Source organism: Rhineura floridana, chromosome 2 (genome assembly GCF_030035675.1).
Source record: "Rhineura floridana isolate rRhiFlo1 chromosome 2, rRhiFlo1.hap2, whole genome shotgun sequence".
NCBI lineage: Eukaryota > Metazoa > Chordata > Lepidosauria > Squamata > Rhineuridae > Rhineura > Rhineura floridana.
The window spans coordinates 135,746,199-135,762,828 of record NC_084481.1 but is presented as its reverse complement, the minus strand read 5'-3'; the positions used below and the strand labels follow the sequence as shown (position 1 = coordinate 135,762,828).

Sequence of the window (16,630 nt, the reverse complement as noted above, 5' to 3'; positions counted from 1 at the left end):
CTTGTGGGAGCATTTTGCCATTTAAACTGAATTAGCTTCTAGTTAGCATGTTTATAGCTGATGGTGTCCAAATATTTCCTTTCCTAATCTGCCAAAGAGCTAAAAGAAAGAAACATAGGTTGAATTCTGGAAGCTTTTGTCTGCAATTATATGATATATCAAACCACTTTAAATCTTTCTGATGCCTTCTGCATGAGCAATTATGTATTCAGGCAACTGAACTTTCCTTTCTTCTGACCCATATAATCGTCTTCACTTTCCTGAACAAGCTGTTCTCATTTCATATAACTACATTATGCTTTAAATTTTGCATTTCTGTCATCTTGAAATCTGGAAATCTATTACCTATTAAAGAGTGGAGTTTTATTTATGCATCCTGGAAGTGAAGGGCATTCAGGACTTTTACACTTCCATCAAAAACAGTTTGCCAATAAAAGACGAGAGCCATCATGCACAGAATTTAACCTCTATCAGAAAATATTACAATAGCTAATGAAAATGTGAGACATTTACACCAACTTGTAGATTTTTTAAAAGGGCATATATTGAGAGAAAGCATACAGCACATAAACACAGAAATCAGAAATTTGAATGGTCCTTTAAATAGGCCACTAAGGATTTGTCTGTGGCATCTTAGGGTCTTTAGACGTGACACTAACATTTCAATACATCTATTGGGATGCATTTTCACTTCATCCATTTGAGTGAATTCCCATGCTGCCAAGATCTGTGCTTCTAATGGGCACAATAACTTTCCATTCTTACTGAGCAGAGGACAGCCTTTGTATGCACAGTGCATGAGGTTAATTTGAAAGTGGCCTGTTAATTTAAAGAAATCTGACCTATGATCTACATTGCAAATCCTGCTGAGTGATGCAACTTTAATTATAACAACAGACAGAATTCCTTTGTATGTCTTTTCTTTGATTTAATCTTTAAGGCAAAAGTGATGTGCACTCCTACCCTTCGAGCTAAGTAGCATCCACTGTACTCACTTCCTTCCCTAGCTGCCACTTAAACTGCTAGTAATAACAAATCCTTCAGGACATCAATAGAGTCGCTGTGTTGAATAATCGCAGACTATCAGGCAGTAGACTTGCAGCAGCAGCTCCATTGCCTGTGACATCACTCCCTGAAGCTCAAACCCCACTCTAAGCTGCCTTCATTAGTCAGTGTGTTGGTCTGTCTGCTGCTTCGAGATCCACAGACCGTCACACGCGGAAGCAGGCTCTTTGCAGAGGAAGGACTTTAGAAATCAGAAGCACTGGGAGAGAGGAAGGAATAAAAAGGGAGAGCGACAAAGAGCCTCAGAAAACACCACAGGCACACTTACAATATGAAATTCATCTTGCCTCATTACTTGCTGTCTCTTTTTCCTGTTCTGGTTCTCAGCACCAGGTGAGTGGACAGATCTTTGACTTGGGATTGTGTCTGAGAAGCAGTTAAGGTGCATTTTTAAGCATGATTTTTATTCCGGCTTCTCCCATGCTCGTAAGTTCAGGGAGCATCTTTTCCTGAACAGATTCCAGTGTAGTCTCTCTCTCTCTCTCTCTCTCTCTCTCTCTCTCTCTCTCTCTTAAAAGACTGATTCTGGGTCATTTCCCAGTTAGTCCGGTCCATTCATCTCTTTAGCCTGTAACAGGGAAACTGCTAGCTCTGCAATGACCCAAAAGCTTTTGTGATTAAGCAAAACAGTTCTGGATGTCCAGCTGATGTACTGTATAGTCATAGCAATTTTGCATGTGTTCTAGTTAAGATAACAAAGCTAAAGAATAGGACTGGGGAACATGGATTTTTTAAAAAAATTATGAGATTTGAGGTGGAAACCGAAAACCAAAGTCTGGAACAGTTTTATTACAATAGGAGTTTTACAACTGAAAAATAACCTTGTTCAGTCTTTTTTGTTTTTATTTGTGAACAGCATATGGCTGGAATGGCATTAGGATGCTAGGAAAAATATTTCAAACTTCCAAAAAATACAGGAATCTCCCAGTGTGTGGATTAAAATGCAAGGTTTCAAGTTATCAGTTTTAGGAATCACAGTTTTAGCTATACAGTGAATATTTATTCCTGAGTAAGGTACAAACATGTCCAGCAGCCTCTATACATAGCATGTGCAGTAAATAACAAGTAACGGATGCCACTCTATTCCAGAGCCACACTGCACACTGATGGAAAGTTAATATTGTGTGCAGGGTAGGATCTTTTTGATTGAAGACCTCTTCCGATGTCTTACTGTCAGTGCATGCTTTCCAATTTCCTGATGCTTATAAACAAGAAAGTGACAACCTTCTGCTGTGTTGGTTATTAAGTACCTTGTAAACTTCTAAGTCCCCAGAGAATGTAATAAACAGTGTCTCCATACCTATGTATGTCTTGGAGACATGCCCATATCCCTTTGTGCCAAGTGTTGTTTTCCTGCATTGTTTTTCCAGCAGTGGATTTGGAGAATCTCTTTCTATTCTGGACTCTGAGTGTACTGTCAATGGAACAAGATTACTCACTAAACTGTTGGGTTTTCAGATGTAATCCACCTGAGCAAAAACAACTGCCAACTGCAGTTGTAACTGAGAAGGAAGGGTCAGAGAAGTATGGAGAAAAGTATCAGGACCACATATAGTTTGATGCTGAGATGTGGCACAACTTCTTAATCAGCTGTCTATGCTTTTAAAGAACTTATAATTTTAGGTTCTGTCCTGCTCAGTCAGTAATGACTCCCTCGGATGCTCTTTGATAGACTATGCAAATCCCTTTGAAGCCTTGTGTTGCAATCTGCTAATTATCTGAGGCTCTGCTTTGATTTAGTAAGTAGATCTTGGAAATATTCTGGCGATATGAAATTCTCCATCAATTCATGTTGCCAGTTTTGTGGCTTCTTAAAATTGTATGGACATGGCCAAATGACAGAGGAATTAAATTCAAATGGAGGACTGAGATGGAAACACAACTCACCAAGACATACAACTTTGCATCTTAAATGGGCTTTTGATTGAATTGCTTTTATGGCTGAATTAAGGGCTGCCAACTTATCTCCTGTTTACAAAGAACAGAAAAGGAAAGGAATATTTGCACTTCCATATGTTTTCAAAAACTGAATAGACTTTCGGGAAGAAAATGGGATCAGAGTGTCAACTGCTGAAACCTAGAATCTCGTCTAATGAACTTTAAAAGGGTGTCATTAAAAAGTTCATGTAAAACTCTTTGCTTATGAAGTACATAAATGCTAGAAAATGTTCTTAGATTTAAACAATCACATTATTCCTCTTTGACAGGATTGTTGCTGCAATCCTTACATGGGAGTAAGCCCCACTGAATTCAGTGGGACTTACTTCCAAGTAGACATGCTTAGGATTGCAGCTTTAGATGATGAAACTGGAAATACATTCTTGGATGCTCTATTAGTCCATTAGTGTAACTTTCAGGTGCAAATGTAGCTAGAATAAATTTGTGAAAAGCATGTTAGTCTGATAATTTTCTGGTGATACTGAAAATATATACCAGTGTGCACAAATTAACAGCCAGCCATTCATTACAAAATTAATTACAATTCCTTACAAGTAACTTCCTCTTAGAACTTTTTTGATTGCAATTAATGTGAAACTTCCACTGGAGTTTAAACCTGCACTGGAAGCCATATAGATGTACAGCACCAGGAGAAAGCAATTTTTAAAATAATGTATGTTTTCTTGGGCTCTTAATGGAGGCTTAACAAAAAAAGAAAGAAGAGTAGAGGGACACTGACAACTGTTGGAAATGTTGAGAATGCCGATAGTGACTGAATAGGAGTGAGTGGGTGGAGTTGGTAGACAAATTAAACTGGCACTGGGGACTAATTGGAAGTGATCTTCTAAAGCATTATTTTTAGGGTATATACCAGCAGTACAGAATGCAAAACCAAAGATAATTTGAAATAAAGCTGCAACATGAGGCATTTGTATATTAAATATTTATATATTTGATTGTGAATTCTGATTGTTTGAAAATATATTATTTGAGATTATCTTCTTGTTATGGGTTAAATATTGGCATGATCCAATGACAATAATCTGCAAGAATGCAACTGACTGTTGGAAGTGAGCATGTAGGGTGGCGGTCCCAATTTTGGTAATATGGTGACTCACAGAACTATGTGTGTGGCCCCATTTGGATTTCTTTGCAGCCACCTTGTCCTGCAAAGCTGTGAGTGCAGTAGTGGGTACACATTGTTCTGTTAGACTCTCCTCTTGCTGGATTTAGCCAATGATTTTTCTCCCATAATTTATTCTAGAAGAATGCCATTTAGTTTGTACCATCTAAGGCTGTTCCTTGCTAACATATGGTTAATGTTCAGGCAATTGCCCAAACTGAGAAGGTTTGTGAGAACAGTTGCTGTAGTGAATATGGGAATCTATTATCCTGTAGTGTGAAACTGCTTAGCTCAGGCATAGCTAGAGCCACGAGTGGTATGAGATTTCTTTAGTAGTATTGTCCTGTCAACTTATGGACACAGAGCAATCTTCATTTCCTGTATTTACCAGCACTAGAATCAGTGGACACTCCGCTTGAGGGGCGGGGGGGGGAGATGAAAGCAGTTAAGCTGAACTTCACTATTCTTATTCTTTAGGGATCTTATCCTCATTTTCCCTCCTATGCATGAAGTAGAGTCTAATTTTAAATAAAAATGCATTCTGCCGGCGGTTAAGGTTTTCAGGAATAACTGATGTCTTTTTCTAAAAGTGTATTTTTTTCATGAACAAAGTAGAATAAACTTAATCAAAGTTTTCGATTTTAGCAACTGCTGGTGATTGTATCATGAGTCATGATATGAGCCTTCTAGGCCTTCAAATGGAGCTTTGTCAATAAAAGGGCTGCTAGAATAAAATGTTTAAAAAATAAGGTGTACTCCCAAGTTGGATTGTCTAAAACAGCCTTCACCAACCTGGTGCCCTCCAGATGTTTTGGACTGCAATTCCCCTCACCCCAGCCAGCACAGAAGTAAGAGTAAAAGTTAACAGAAAGGCACATTTCTTTAAAGTATGGTGTCGGAAATCCATCGAGTTGAACAGTCAGTGGAAATTGTTCTTTCTGCTGAATCTCCAGGCTTCTTGGATTGGAAACATCACTGTGGCATCCCAACATTCATTCCTGTGTATCATTTCATGTTTCACTGCCATTGCCTCAATCACTGTAAATAGGGATACAGAAGTTGTATGTATATTGTGCATGTCTTCGAGTCACAACCTCACCTATTCTTTTGAAATAGTGGGACCAGGTATCTAAAGGACTGCCTGTTCCTGTGTGAATTTACCCAAATGACCAGTATCTGAGGCCTTCCTCTGGGTACCCCTGTTTTTCTGAGGTTAAGCTAGGTATATGGCTTAACTGTCACCCTGGGCTCCTACTGGGAGGAAGGGCAGGATATAAATCTAATAAGTAAGTACGTAAGTAAGTAAGGCAACTGGAGAAAGCATGTTTTCAGTGATGGCACCCCATATGTGGAAAACTCTTTCCCGGCATTTGTTTGGACTTGGAAACGCACAAGATTTCCTCAGTGCCTACCGGCTCAGTAAGCTGAATCCCTGTGGCCCATAATAATTGGAAGCTGGCTAAGTTGTGGCTCATGCTGATTTTCTGCACAACTCCCAAAAATATCTCTTTCTTGAAAGTGGTTTTCAATTACTGCATTTCATCTGCACAAGGATTTCTGCTGATGCAATAGGACTTTCCCCTCTCCACCACCTGTGTGCACCCTGTGTTCTCCCTAAATCTGCTCCAGAGAGTTGGGGAAAACCCCAGAATAAATTTAGGGGGCACATGAGGGAAGTAGAGGGACAGAACTTTCCATTGCTCAAAGAGAAATCCTTGTGCTTGCAGGACAAGATACTTAGCGCTATGTTGAATTCCACCCTTGTTCAATGTTTGTAAATAAGTGCAGATATTACAAAATGAGAGCACATGTCCAGTGACCTCATTCCAAAAGCAACAAAATTCAGGAAAGTACTGGAACCCCTGAAAAATTTCACTGCTCAAGAAAATTGGATCATGAAAAAAAATCTATTTTTAATACTTTTACTTCAGATATAACATGTTTTGCTGGCACACGAATTATTCCAGCTCACAGAACAGGCTGTGATTTTGTAGTGGGGCAGTAGTCATCACATCCTACTCTTTCTCAACAATTTACTTTCCAGCCAACAGTCCAGTGGGTTAAATCCCTTCCAAGTAGTATACTTTAACTGTCTTATGGATTGCAGCTTCCCCCCCGATCTTCAACAACTGTGCTGGTGTGCCTGTACGCTTTTCCAATACCCCCGCAACCATGTTGTAATTTCTAGCGAAGCCGTATTGTCATAGCTTTTGATGTATCATCCTGAGCAATTATTTCTAAGAATCATGAGTTAATGTACTGGCTGAGCATTGGTAGAGGATACAGCATTAACAGAAGCAACTCACTGGGTGGGACAGAGCCACTATGCCAGCTTCCCAGCAGGTGGGTTATCATTGTTTACCTGGAAAGAGAGAGGGGGCAGGCAGCAGGGAGGTCAGTGCAATGCAAATTCAGCAGCAGGACCAATTTGGTGCTTTTACCAATGTGTTTGCACCATGCTGACTTCTCCACCACCTTGTCCTCTCCCTCCAAGTAGGCTACACCATGAAATCTTCCAGACTTCCAGCATGGCTCTCTGATCCTCACTACGTCTTCCTTCCTTCAAAACTACCATCTCCTAGCCTTTTTCCAGGCTTATCCACTTTCCCCATGACAAAAGTCATCTTCCCACTTTCCTGACCCATTCACCAAGGCAACAGCTGATAACTTTCAGTTAATGCAGGGGCATGCCCAGACAAAGAAAGACCGGGCCAAGATGTTTTTCTTTTAAGCATTGCTCCTATTCCCCACTAATCCTGAATATTTTACAATCAGGATCACAGGGTTGGAATGGATCCCTATGAGATCATTAGGTCCAACCCCAAACCAAACACAATTTGTAATGGTAAGCATAGTGGGAAAGACCTGCTCAGTTTGTCTAATACAGATTAGCACAGTAAATCATGGTGTCACTGCACTGCATACTATTCTGTAGTGAATAGAGCATAACATTTAGAACTGTGTGCCCTGACTCCACCCTGACGGTCCACTCTACACTATGCACATTTTTTTTAAAAAAAGTATATTCATATTAAAGGTTTTACAAGGCCAAACAAATACTGTTTCTAATCTAGTATCCTGAAACTTTACGAAAAAGTAAATAATGTTGATGTACATCTGTCAAAATATTTTCCTGAGCTTTTTAAATAATAGGCATGACTTTTCCTTTTCTAATTACCATGATTTTTCTATGTTTTTATTTAATCAGGTTGCATTCAGTGCTAGTCCTACTCAGAGTAGACCCATTGAAGTTAAAAGACGTGACAGATTTAGAGTCATTCATTTCAATGGGTCTACTCAAAGTAGGACTTAGTTGAATACAACCCCTTATATGGTGAGTTGTTAGCACAATATACCTTGGAAACATGTTCATAGATTAATTTGCACTTTAGCTTTGTTTGTTTGTTTATTTGCATTAAATGTGTATTTTTAACAGACGTTAGAACATTACTACTACTGGTAAATTATTATAGATTTTAAAGATTACTGGTACTGAATATTTTCCATATTTGGGGCAAAACTAGCTATTCTGAAAACTTCTCCCAAAAATTAGAATACCTACGTGTTTGCCTTTTTTCAGTCTTGGCATTGTCATTTTCCCACCCTTGGCTGTTGCTTCTTCAGCAGTAGACTGGAGAAAAGGGAAAGACAATATGTGTAAGAAGATTTCCTCACAAATTACTTATCAGATTTCCTGACACATTTTGAACATCCGTGTTCTTCCTCAGGGGAAACTACTCAACATCTTTTCTCAGTGATAGAACAGTTGAAAAGCATAACACTATCATCAGTCTCTATCAAAAGCATTGCTAAATAGATCAAGATTTGCATGATAAACCACTGCTAGAAAAGCTCATCTCTCCAGATACTGAATGAGCAAAAAAACATGTTTTGCAAGAATGGCTGAAATTTTTTTAGAAAGGGAGGGTTTGGGGGTTGGCTGGTCATTTTGCACCATCAACATTTGCAAAAAATGGTGAGTGTGTAACCTTTCCGAGCTCTGCCTACAAAGGCCACACTACTAAAAAGCTCTTCCTACTGAAGGAATGAGGTTGGTTCAGGTCAATGAGACCAGTCAATGACAGCATCCTTATGACACCGCTTGTGGCTCTAAGACAATGAAGTTACTTCCACTCCCTTGCAGAAAAGCTTACAGGAACACCAAATATTCAAACATGGGATATTTTATCAGAATTTGTAAACATAACTGACTTGCATGCATGTGACTTGCATCCAAGAGGATGTGCTACACCCACAGCAGGGGTGGGGGGAGCACAAAAAAGAATGAACAGTAGTGTAGTCCACAGCAACCTCTAGCCACCATTTAGGACCTCTTGCTGATTGATCCTGGGGTATTCTGGTGCTGTGGCATGCGGCATGCCTTTAATAATAATAAGGGGGAGAATCCAAGTAGAGCCACTCCACTGACAGTAGAGGTATATCAGCCGAACAGAAAGGAAAGCAATTTTTGACAATCCCTCCTCCTCCTGCAGCCCCCTTCTGATCCAGAGGGTCCCCCAATCTTTAGAATAGAGCAGAGTGGGGGAGGTGACAGGCTGGAGCAGGAGGAAAAATCACCAGAAATTGCTTTGCTTCCCATTCTTCTGATGAATGGCTTCTGAGAGTGGAGCTTGACCAATTGGATCTCACCCAGTGTACTTTTCCACAGCTCTTTAACAGAAACCTATTGGGTTTTGTCTTTCTATGAGAGGAAACATTTTCCTCCTGATTTTTTAAAAAAATGACATCTAAAATGGTGTGCAGCATGAACTGAAACCTGATCCTGCAGTCATCAACAGGCACATAATAGAACCTCAAGAAACTGTAGTTTACTTCTAATAATATGTCTAATAACGACACTCATTAAATGGGTGTACAAATAATAGGGTACGGTTGTTGGGTTTTTTTAACTGTATCTCATATTAGTTTAATAGCAGCAGAATGAATTATGGAAGACTCCCCCCACCCCATGCAATAGAACCATTTCACAGCAGTCTTAAATTGCTATTATAAAGTGCTTTGTAATTCAGTTCACAGGAACAAATGCCACATTAGTGACTTTTGCAAAAATGGAAAAGATATTTCATTGTTTATAAAGGCATGAATGCAGCTTTTTAGAATGTTATCTATTTATTTATTTATTTAATATGTTAATACCCTGTCTCTCCAAAGCTTGTAATGCTACATTTCACGATTCTCTGCTATTTAAACAAAATATACCATCCTAAAATTGAACTTTGATCTTGCAGCTTAAAAAGACAATGTTGATTTTCTTAGTCCTGTGCAAAAAACAGCCTCTTTAGTTAGTGCTTAATGGTAGATAATATGTAGGATTCTTTGAGTGCATTAATTACCTGGATGAAGTATAACTGGATAAAGTATGAAAAATGTCTGCTGTGAAGAAAGGCAGGAGTAGATATTGGGTTGTATTTCTGAGAAGACGTTTATAAGACTGAACTGTAAATCTTCCCTATCTTGTGGAATTGCTCAAGCTTCAGTTACATCTCATGCTACATGATGTGTATATTTGTGTCTGGCTTGCTTCACATCACTGTAGGGAGAGAAAGAGAATTAAAAGAATAAACACCTATATGGGCTGCGTACACACAACATTTTATTCTAGAATCAATGGAGACTGAATTCTTGTTTTTTCTACCTGATGCACACACAATCTAGACCAGTGGTTCTTAACCTTTTTGCCATGAACGTCTTTGAGAATCTGATGAAAGCTATGGACCCACATAACTAACTAACTAAATATTTTTTATTGCATTGGAAACTGATTTTTTTCTTTGTGCCTGGTTCATGAGCCACCCGAAGCCTATGACCACAGGTTAAAAAACCCTGATCTAGACCTATTGCATAGTTTTTGCCCTTGAAAAGTGCTTCTTCAGAAACTGGTTTCATTCCGAAAATAAAAACTAATTGCAGAGTGATTCTGCTTTACCCCACAGTGGGTCCATTTGAAAGCAGATGTAGGCAGTCCCAGTGCCTGTCCAATGATGCTGTGGGTGGGTGTATACCAAGATTGCAAGGTGAGGGTTTTCAAACATATAACCTAATCAAGAAGAGGGGTTTCAAATACTTATAAAGTAACCTCACCCACCTGCCTGGATAGCAGGATCTACAATGAATCTGGATTGAAAGCAGCATGTTGAGGATGAACATGAACAATTCCATATTGAGAAAGACCACATTTTTGCACTACCATACAGTAAGTGTATATGCAGCCATTAGAATAGGGATGGGAGATTATCTGACGTATGGTATTAAAGCATTTCCTCTTTGTGCCTTAAGGGTGCCATAATTTTGTTGGCACTAATATCTGGCAACAAAGCTATTTTGAAATTTGTGATTTAGCTCTGCCAAGGATGCGCACACATATAGATATGTGGATATCGCAACAATGTTATTCAACTTTCAATCTGTGCTTTTTAAAGTAAAAAAAAAGTTAAGGGCCACATTTCTGAAGCTTTCCTCTTCAAAGTTATCTAGTCAGCTTTACAATCCACATCCCCCTCTTAAATTTCTTTTTTTTTTCATGTACGTATATATAAACTATTTTACAAAATAATGAGTTAGAATTTTTTAGGAAATAGTTGTATTTCTTGTGATAAATTTAATCAGCCACTTCCCTTACTTTAGGACAACCTTCCCCAGCATGATGTTATCACAATGTTTTACACCTTGCTGACTGCGACTGGTGGGAGTTGTAGTCCATAACATCTAGTGATCATCAGATAGTGGAATCCTATTTTAGAAGGACATTTAGGAGAGCCTATGTGGTCTAATGGTTAGAGTGTTGGGCTGAGACCTGGGAGACCAGGGTTCAAATCTCCACTCAGCCATGAAGCTCATTGGGCCAGTCACTGTCCTACCTTGCAGGTTATTTCAAGGATAAAAATCAGGGCTGGTGCCAGGCATGACTGGGTCCTTGGCCACCAGCCTGCCCCGGGCCTGTGGCACTGTAGCCCAACACCCCTCCATGCAACCTGCTGTGGATCATGGAAAAGGAGCTCCGAGGTGCCCCCCAATACAGACAACATGGGGTTCAGTAAGCCTGCCTGCACAACGCACCTACCTCTCGTGTTGTGTGAATGATTTGTGCGCATAGTAAGCATGCTTGCCATGAACCAAGATTGTATCAGGGGCATCAGTTCCTTAGGGAAGCCCCCACCACCATCTTGAGTGATGGCAGGCATTCACACTGACAGGAGAGGTAGGTGGGGCATGCAGTGGGGCATGCAGGCAGGCTTATTGAAGCCCATACTGTCTGTATTGGGTGTGTGTGCCTGTGAGCTCTCTCTCTCTGCGATCTGCAACAGGGTCAGGTTGAAGGACCCAAAACTGCTGCAGATTGTGGAACGAGACCACCACCCTGCCACCTAAGGAGGGGCCCTTGGCCAGGCCCCAACCTTGCCACTCTCTGGCGCCGGCCCTGGTAAAAATGAGGAGGGAAGAGCTATGTGGGCTACTTTGAGCTTCTTGGAGAAAGGTGGGATATAAATAAAAAAAAATAAAACTATGGGACTTACAATTAATCAAAGAGGGTTTTTAGCACTGCCCACTTTTTCCCCTACATAGCTTCCCACACTTCAACAGGTTCATCCCACTATTCTCTGTCATGTCAAGGTTCAATAACTTTTTTCCGAGGCAAAGAGTGGCAATTCCACATTAAAACACCGAGTGTGAACGCACCTAGCATGTCAAATGCAAAAGCTTATAAATGGCAGAGATCAGTAGACAGATAAATGCATTCCCAGGCTTGACAGATAAAGTAATATTCCTGCATTTCCAGGCTTGCCAAACTTTAAAAAATATTTAGTTTATTATCTGCCAATACACATTAATTAACCAATTAGTTCATTAATTTTTCAAATCTCAATCCAGATAACTTTAAATAAACAAGATTACAATTAATTTAGATAAAAAGCTATATTGCATATTTCCTTTTTCATTCTACATTCCATTTTTTGAATCTGATCAGATCCAAAATACCCTAAAACCCCAAATGTCTCCTGGTGCAATCATATATGTATTTATTGTAGTAATTATTGTGTTCTGCCATTATACGCAAAAATGTATAACAGAAAGAAGGCAAGTGCAGGTACGTACCCAGCTCTCAATCATGTTCGCTTGAGAGTGCAGCTACTTTTGTTGTACCATCTGGGTACGGTAAACATTGCCATTCTTTAATTTTGGCTCTTTGAATTTCTCTGAGTCTGAATATATGAAGGATCAAGCTTCCCTCTGACACATAATTCATTCCACACCTCCTTTTATATTGCCTTGGATTATTTTCTGGCTTGAGTGTAAAATGTACTGATTTGCAGCACAAAGGATTCCCCCCGCTATGTAAACTATGAACATGGTTGAAAGGAATGGGGGAAACAATTATCATATATTTGACTTTTGTGACTCCTTAGATCTTTCAGATAAATACTCCTTTGTGAACTGTTGTAATGAACAGCAGCCACACCCTGGTCATTTTTTTCCAGTATAATACGCCTAGTCATCAGTCAATTCATTGGATCCTGATAAACATAATGGGCCATATCCATTTCAGGTATAACTTCCATTGATTGCAATGCCACAAAAATCAATATAGATACATCAGGAATGGACTCAGCTTGAAGACTTAATAACTACTTTGATGGCTTATGATTTGGGGTGGGGGACAGGATGCTACAAAATACCAGGAATGTTTACTACTACAAAATACTACAAAATACCAGGAATGTTTCCCTGCTCAGACTCTTTAGTTTCAAATACTGTATCTTAACCCTCTGAATGATACAAATGCATTGCTATGGCCTCAAACCTAATTTTAAAGAGAGTTCAAACATTGTATTATTCATGCAGTAATTAGTTATTACACAATTCATCCGAATTTGTGAAACTCCTAGCATGAGGGTCGATCCCTATGATATTTTTAATGCATGGCTGAAATTCAGACAAGTTCATATAGAGGATAAGGTTATCAGTGGCTATTACTTATGATAGCTAAGTGGCACCCCTAACTTTAGAGGCATGTTCTCTGAATACCAGTTGTTTGGGATGGGGGGGTCAATAGGGAAGAGCTGTTGTGTTCATATCTTGCATGTGGGCAGGGTTGGCCCAATACAATTTGCTGTCTGAGACGAAGAATAAGATACAGCCCTCTCACTAATCTCCACACAGAAACCATTCAGACTAAATCTTATTTCAGCTCAGGCCAAGGAACAACCAGCTAGCTTAGGGGCTCCTGGACAGGCCCCATGGCTCGCCCAGAACTGTCCTTCGACAACTCATCGCCACTTCCCAACCTCTGCTTCCTGAAGCAGCTGCCTCACTCTGCCATGGCATATGCACCTAAATCTGATTCTTAACAAGAATGGTGTTTAGATGAATCCCTCTGAATCCTAAACAGTTTCCAGTATATTTGTGATGAATAGCACCATACCCCGTGCCTGAAAGTAAGCCCGGAGTGCTGTAAGTTGTTTTATCAAGACTGGAGTTGACCCTAGCATGAGCCACTCTGAGCTACATGTCTCAGGCAGGTGATTGTGGGGTATGTGTGATTGGGCGCCATCCCATTTGCCACCTGCAGGGCCAACAACCTGCCATGACTGACTGGCCCAACATTGCCCCAGCTAGTGCTTCCTCCTTCCCACTGCCCTTGCCACCTTCCTGCTTGCATCCTCCCACTTGCCTGTCCACTCTCCCAGCTGTCATTAGTGATAAGGCAGTGGCAGCACAGGAACTCTATGCCTCACTCTAAGGAAGGGGTCATTCTTCAGGGCAAGACAGAGGTTGCCCAGAGAATGCCTGTGCCTTCACCACTTAAAACTTCTTTTAAAATTGATTTGGCCCCAGTCACAGCAAAGCAGCAGTGGGTTGGAAGAGGAAGAGACAGCGGCAGTGGACCTGTCTCAGGCAGCACAATGTTGTGCTTGCCCTGTAGGATTATAATCGTCCAGGGTCGTGGGAGGTCATAGACCCCTTACTTTTTTGGGAGCAGGGTCCCAGCAGGGTCCGTATCAGTACGAAAGGGAGCATGTTAGCCACTTTGAAAAGTCTTCTCACTTGGTTAACAACTTGCTGCCTTGTCCTTTCATGATGATTGAAGCCAATGAGAGTGAAAGGAGGTGAGTCAGTCACTGAGAAGACTCTTTTCAGTAGCTAACACATGCCTCCGCTTTCATGCTGATTGGCTCCTAGGGTAACTGAGAAGTGAGCTTCATGACAAAGTACTTTGGTCTCTCAAATCCTAGTCTCACACTTGGTTTCATTTCAGCATTCTTAAAAGTGAAATGTTTCTGGCAACATTCAGCCCTCACAGAGAGAAAGAGATTTTTTTTGGGGGGGGAGCCAGCAGTATTGTTCTGGTTCTATAATCCTGTAATTGCAGGAGAGATGGAGAAGCCTGGCTATGAGGGGGCATGGAGTGACTATCATAGAGGGACCCTGGACCTTTGAATTTGCCAGTACACTACTGTTGCCCCAGGGTGCATGCATAACTAAATATGTTTAAATCCCATTGATTTCAGTGAGAGGACTGGGGATCTACTTAAGTATCTTTCAGTGGAAGCAGCAGGTTTTTAAACATTTAAGCTTGACTGGGTCATGTCAGTAATTTGTAATAGTTCTAGGCCCAGGAGTTTATTTAATTTTAGACCTCGGCCACATTCACAACATGCATTTATTCCACTATTATTCTATTTTAAACAGTCATGGCTTCCCCTAAAGAATCCTGGGAAGGGTATTTTGTTTAGGATGCTGATAGTTGTTAGGAAACCCCTATTCCTCTGACAGAGATTCAGTTCCCAGAGTGCTTTAATAGTCCGCCCCTCTTCCCAGAGAATTCTGGTGATTGTAGCTCTGTGAGGAGAATAGGAATCTCTTAACAATTCTCAGCACCCTTCAGAAACTACACTTCCCAGGATTCTTTTTGGGGAAGCCATGACTGTTTCAAGTGGAATAATAGTGGAATAAATGTAAAGTGTGAATCTGGTCTTGATTGCAATTTAGTTACTGCTATTATGTGCTTTAATTCTACATTATCTACCTTTCTAACTACTTAAGAGTTACTTAAAGTTGCCTTATATCGAGATGCTTAATTCTAAGGACACATTCCTTTTATCTGAAGCTGTTCACACTTCTAGTTCCCTGCTGGAATGTGTCTAATAAGAAGTTTGGGGAAAAGGGGTACATATTCCTCAGCAGAACAAGACGCTAAAATTGGAATGTATACTAGTTATCCAGTTGTTCCTGTTATTCATTGCTAATCGAGTAGAGGACCTGTTTGGCTAAGCCCCATTTGAGTTTGACTGAGAGAAGTGGATGCCCGGCATGAGAGCATCCAACCACCAATACACTGTGTACATAAGATGTGCTGAGACAGAAATGTTTGGGATGGAGAACACTAATGGAAGCACCAGAGAAATGTAATATACTTTGCTTGCATTTGAGAGAATTTATGCTAATCAGATGGGTACACTGGTAAAAAAAATGGTTTGGATCTGGAACGCAAACCTCAGATGAGGCAGTATAATAGAAGCTAGATAGTTAAATTACATGAGCTTATTTTTCATGTTGAAAACTATGCTGCTTTACTATCTTACTAAACTGAATTGATATTTAACTGTCTTATTAAACATCACTTCAAGCACACAGATGTCCCTGTTTTCAAAACTGAAAGACAAAGAGAAAGACTACAACGTGAATTCATTTTTAAAGCCTGTAATATATTGCTAATATTCAGTGGCAGATTTTATTTGGCACTCCCTACTGATTCCCCCCCCTCCATTGTAGCCTTCCCTGGTTGTTCCAATGATTGTTCCTTCCACTTAATAAGATGCCATTAAGAAGAGTAAATTAGATGCTGCATTTAATAAGCATTTTAAAGCATCAAGGCCTTAGCCACTTCTGTCTTGATGTGCTGTTTTCAGTTTTCAGCTAAACTCCATCACCTTTTGTGTACTTAATGGAAGTGTAATTGAAATATGGAGACCAATTTATATGTAATAAGAGAATAAAATATTTAAAATGGGACAGAGTCAAAAGTAGGTAGGGAAATGGAGGGCTTCAAAGCTGAGTGGGAAGAAATCCCAGGATATTGGGTGTTGGAAGGAAGAGGCTGAGAAGCAGGAGCATGGTGAAAGAATAAGTGCAGAAGACAAAGTCTCTTGAGGGAAAGAAGTGGGGATGAAACAGGGACTTCAGGGTTAGAGGACAAAAAAGAAAAGAGGGACCTTCAGCAGGGATGGGAAATCTCCAGCCAGGAGGCCAAATTATGCCCAGGACAGGCAAATCCCCAAATTTGGCCCATGGAGTCATTTCCCCAAACCATGCCTACCTGCCCTGCCCACCTGTTAAATGGCCCATGACAGTCTTTGTGACAGTCAGAGGTGCCTGCTATCTGCAAGAAGACAGTGGAGAGGGCATGGGTGCATTGGAGAATGATAGACTGTGGGGCAGAAGCTAAAGAGGTGGGGAAGATCTGGGGGTTGTCGGAAATGAAGC

At 40.4% G+C, this 16,630-nt stretch overlaps 1 protein-coding gene across 2 annotated transcripts in view; it reads left to right on the top strand.

The window, feature by feature from the left end:
- The first annotated feature begins 1,149 nt into the window (after positions 1 to 1,149).
- Positions 1,150 to 16,630, top strand: part of LUZP2 (leucine zipper protein 2) — a 592,171-nt gene continuing 576,690 nt past the window's right edge. Inside the window, exon 1 of one of the 2 annotated variants that reach the window (XM_061610611.1) lies at positions 1,150 to 1,398. In XM_061610611.1, the coding sequence (XP_061466595.1) occupies positions 1,337 to 1,398 (62 nt within the window). In that variant the 5' untranslated portion in view covers positions 1,150 to 1,336. The remainder of the gene's footprint in view (positions 1,399 to 16,630) is intronic. The other variant, XM_061610612.1, reaches the window with a different exon arrangement.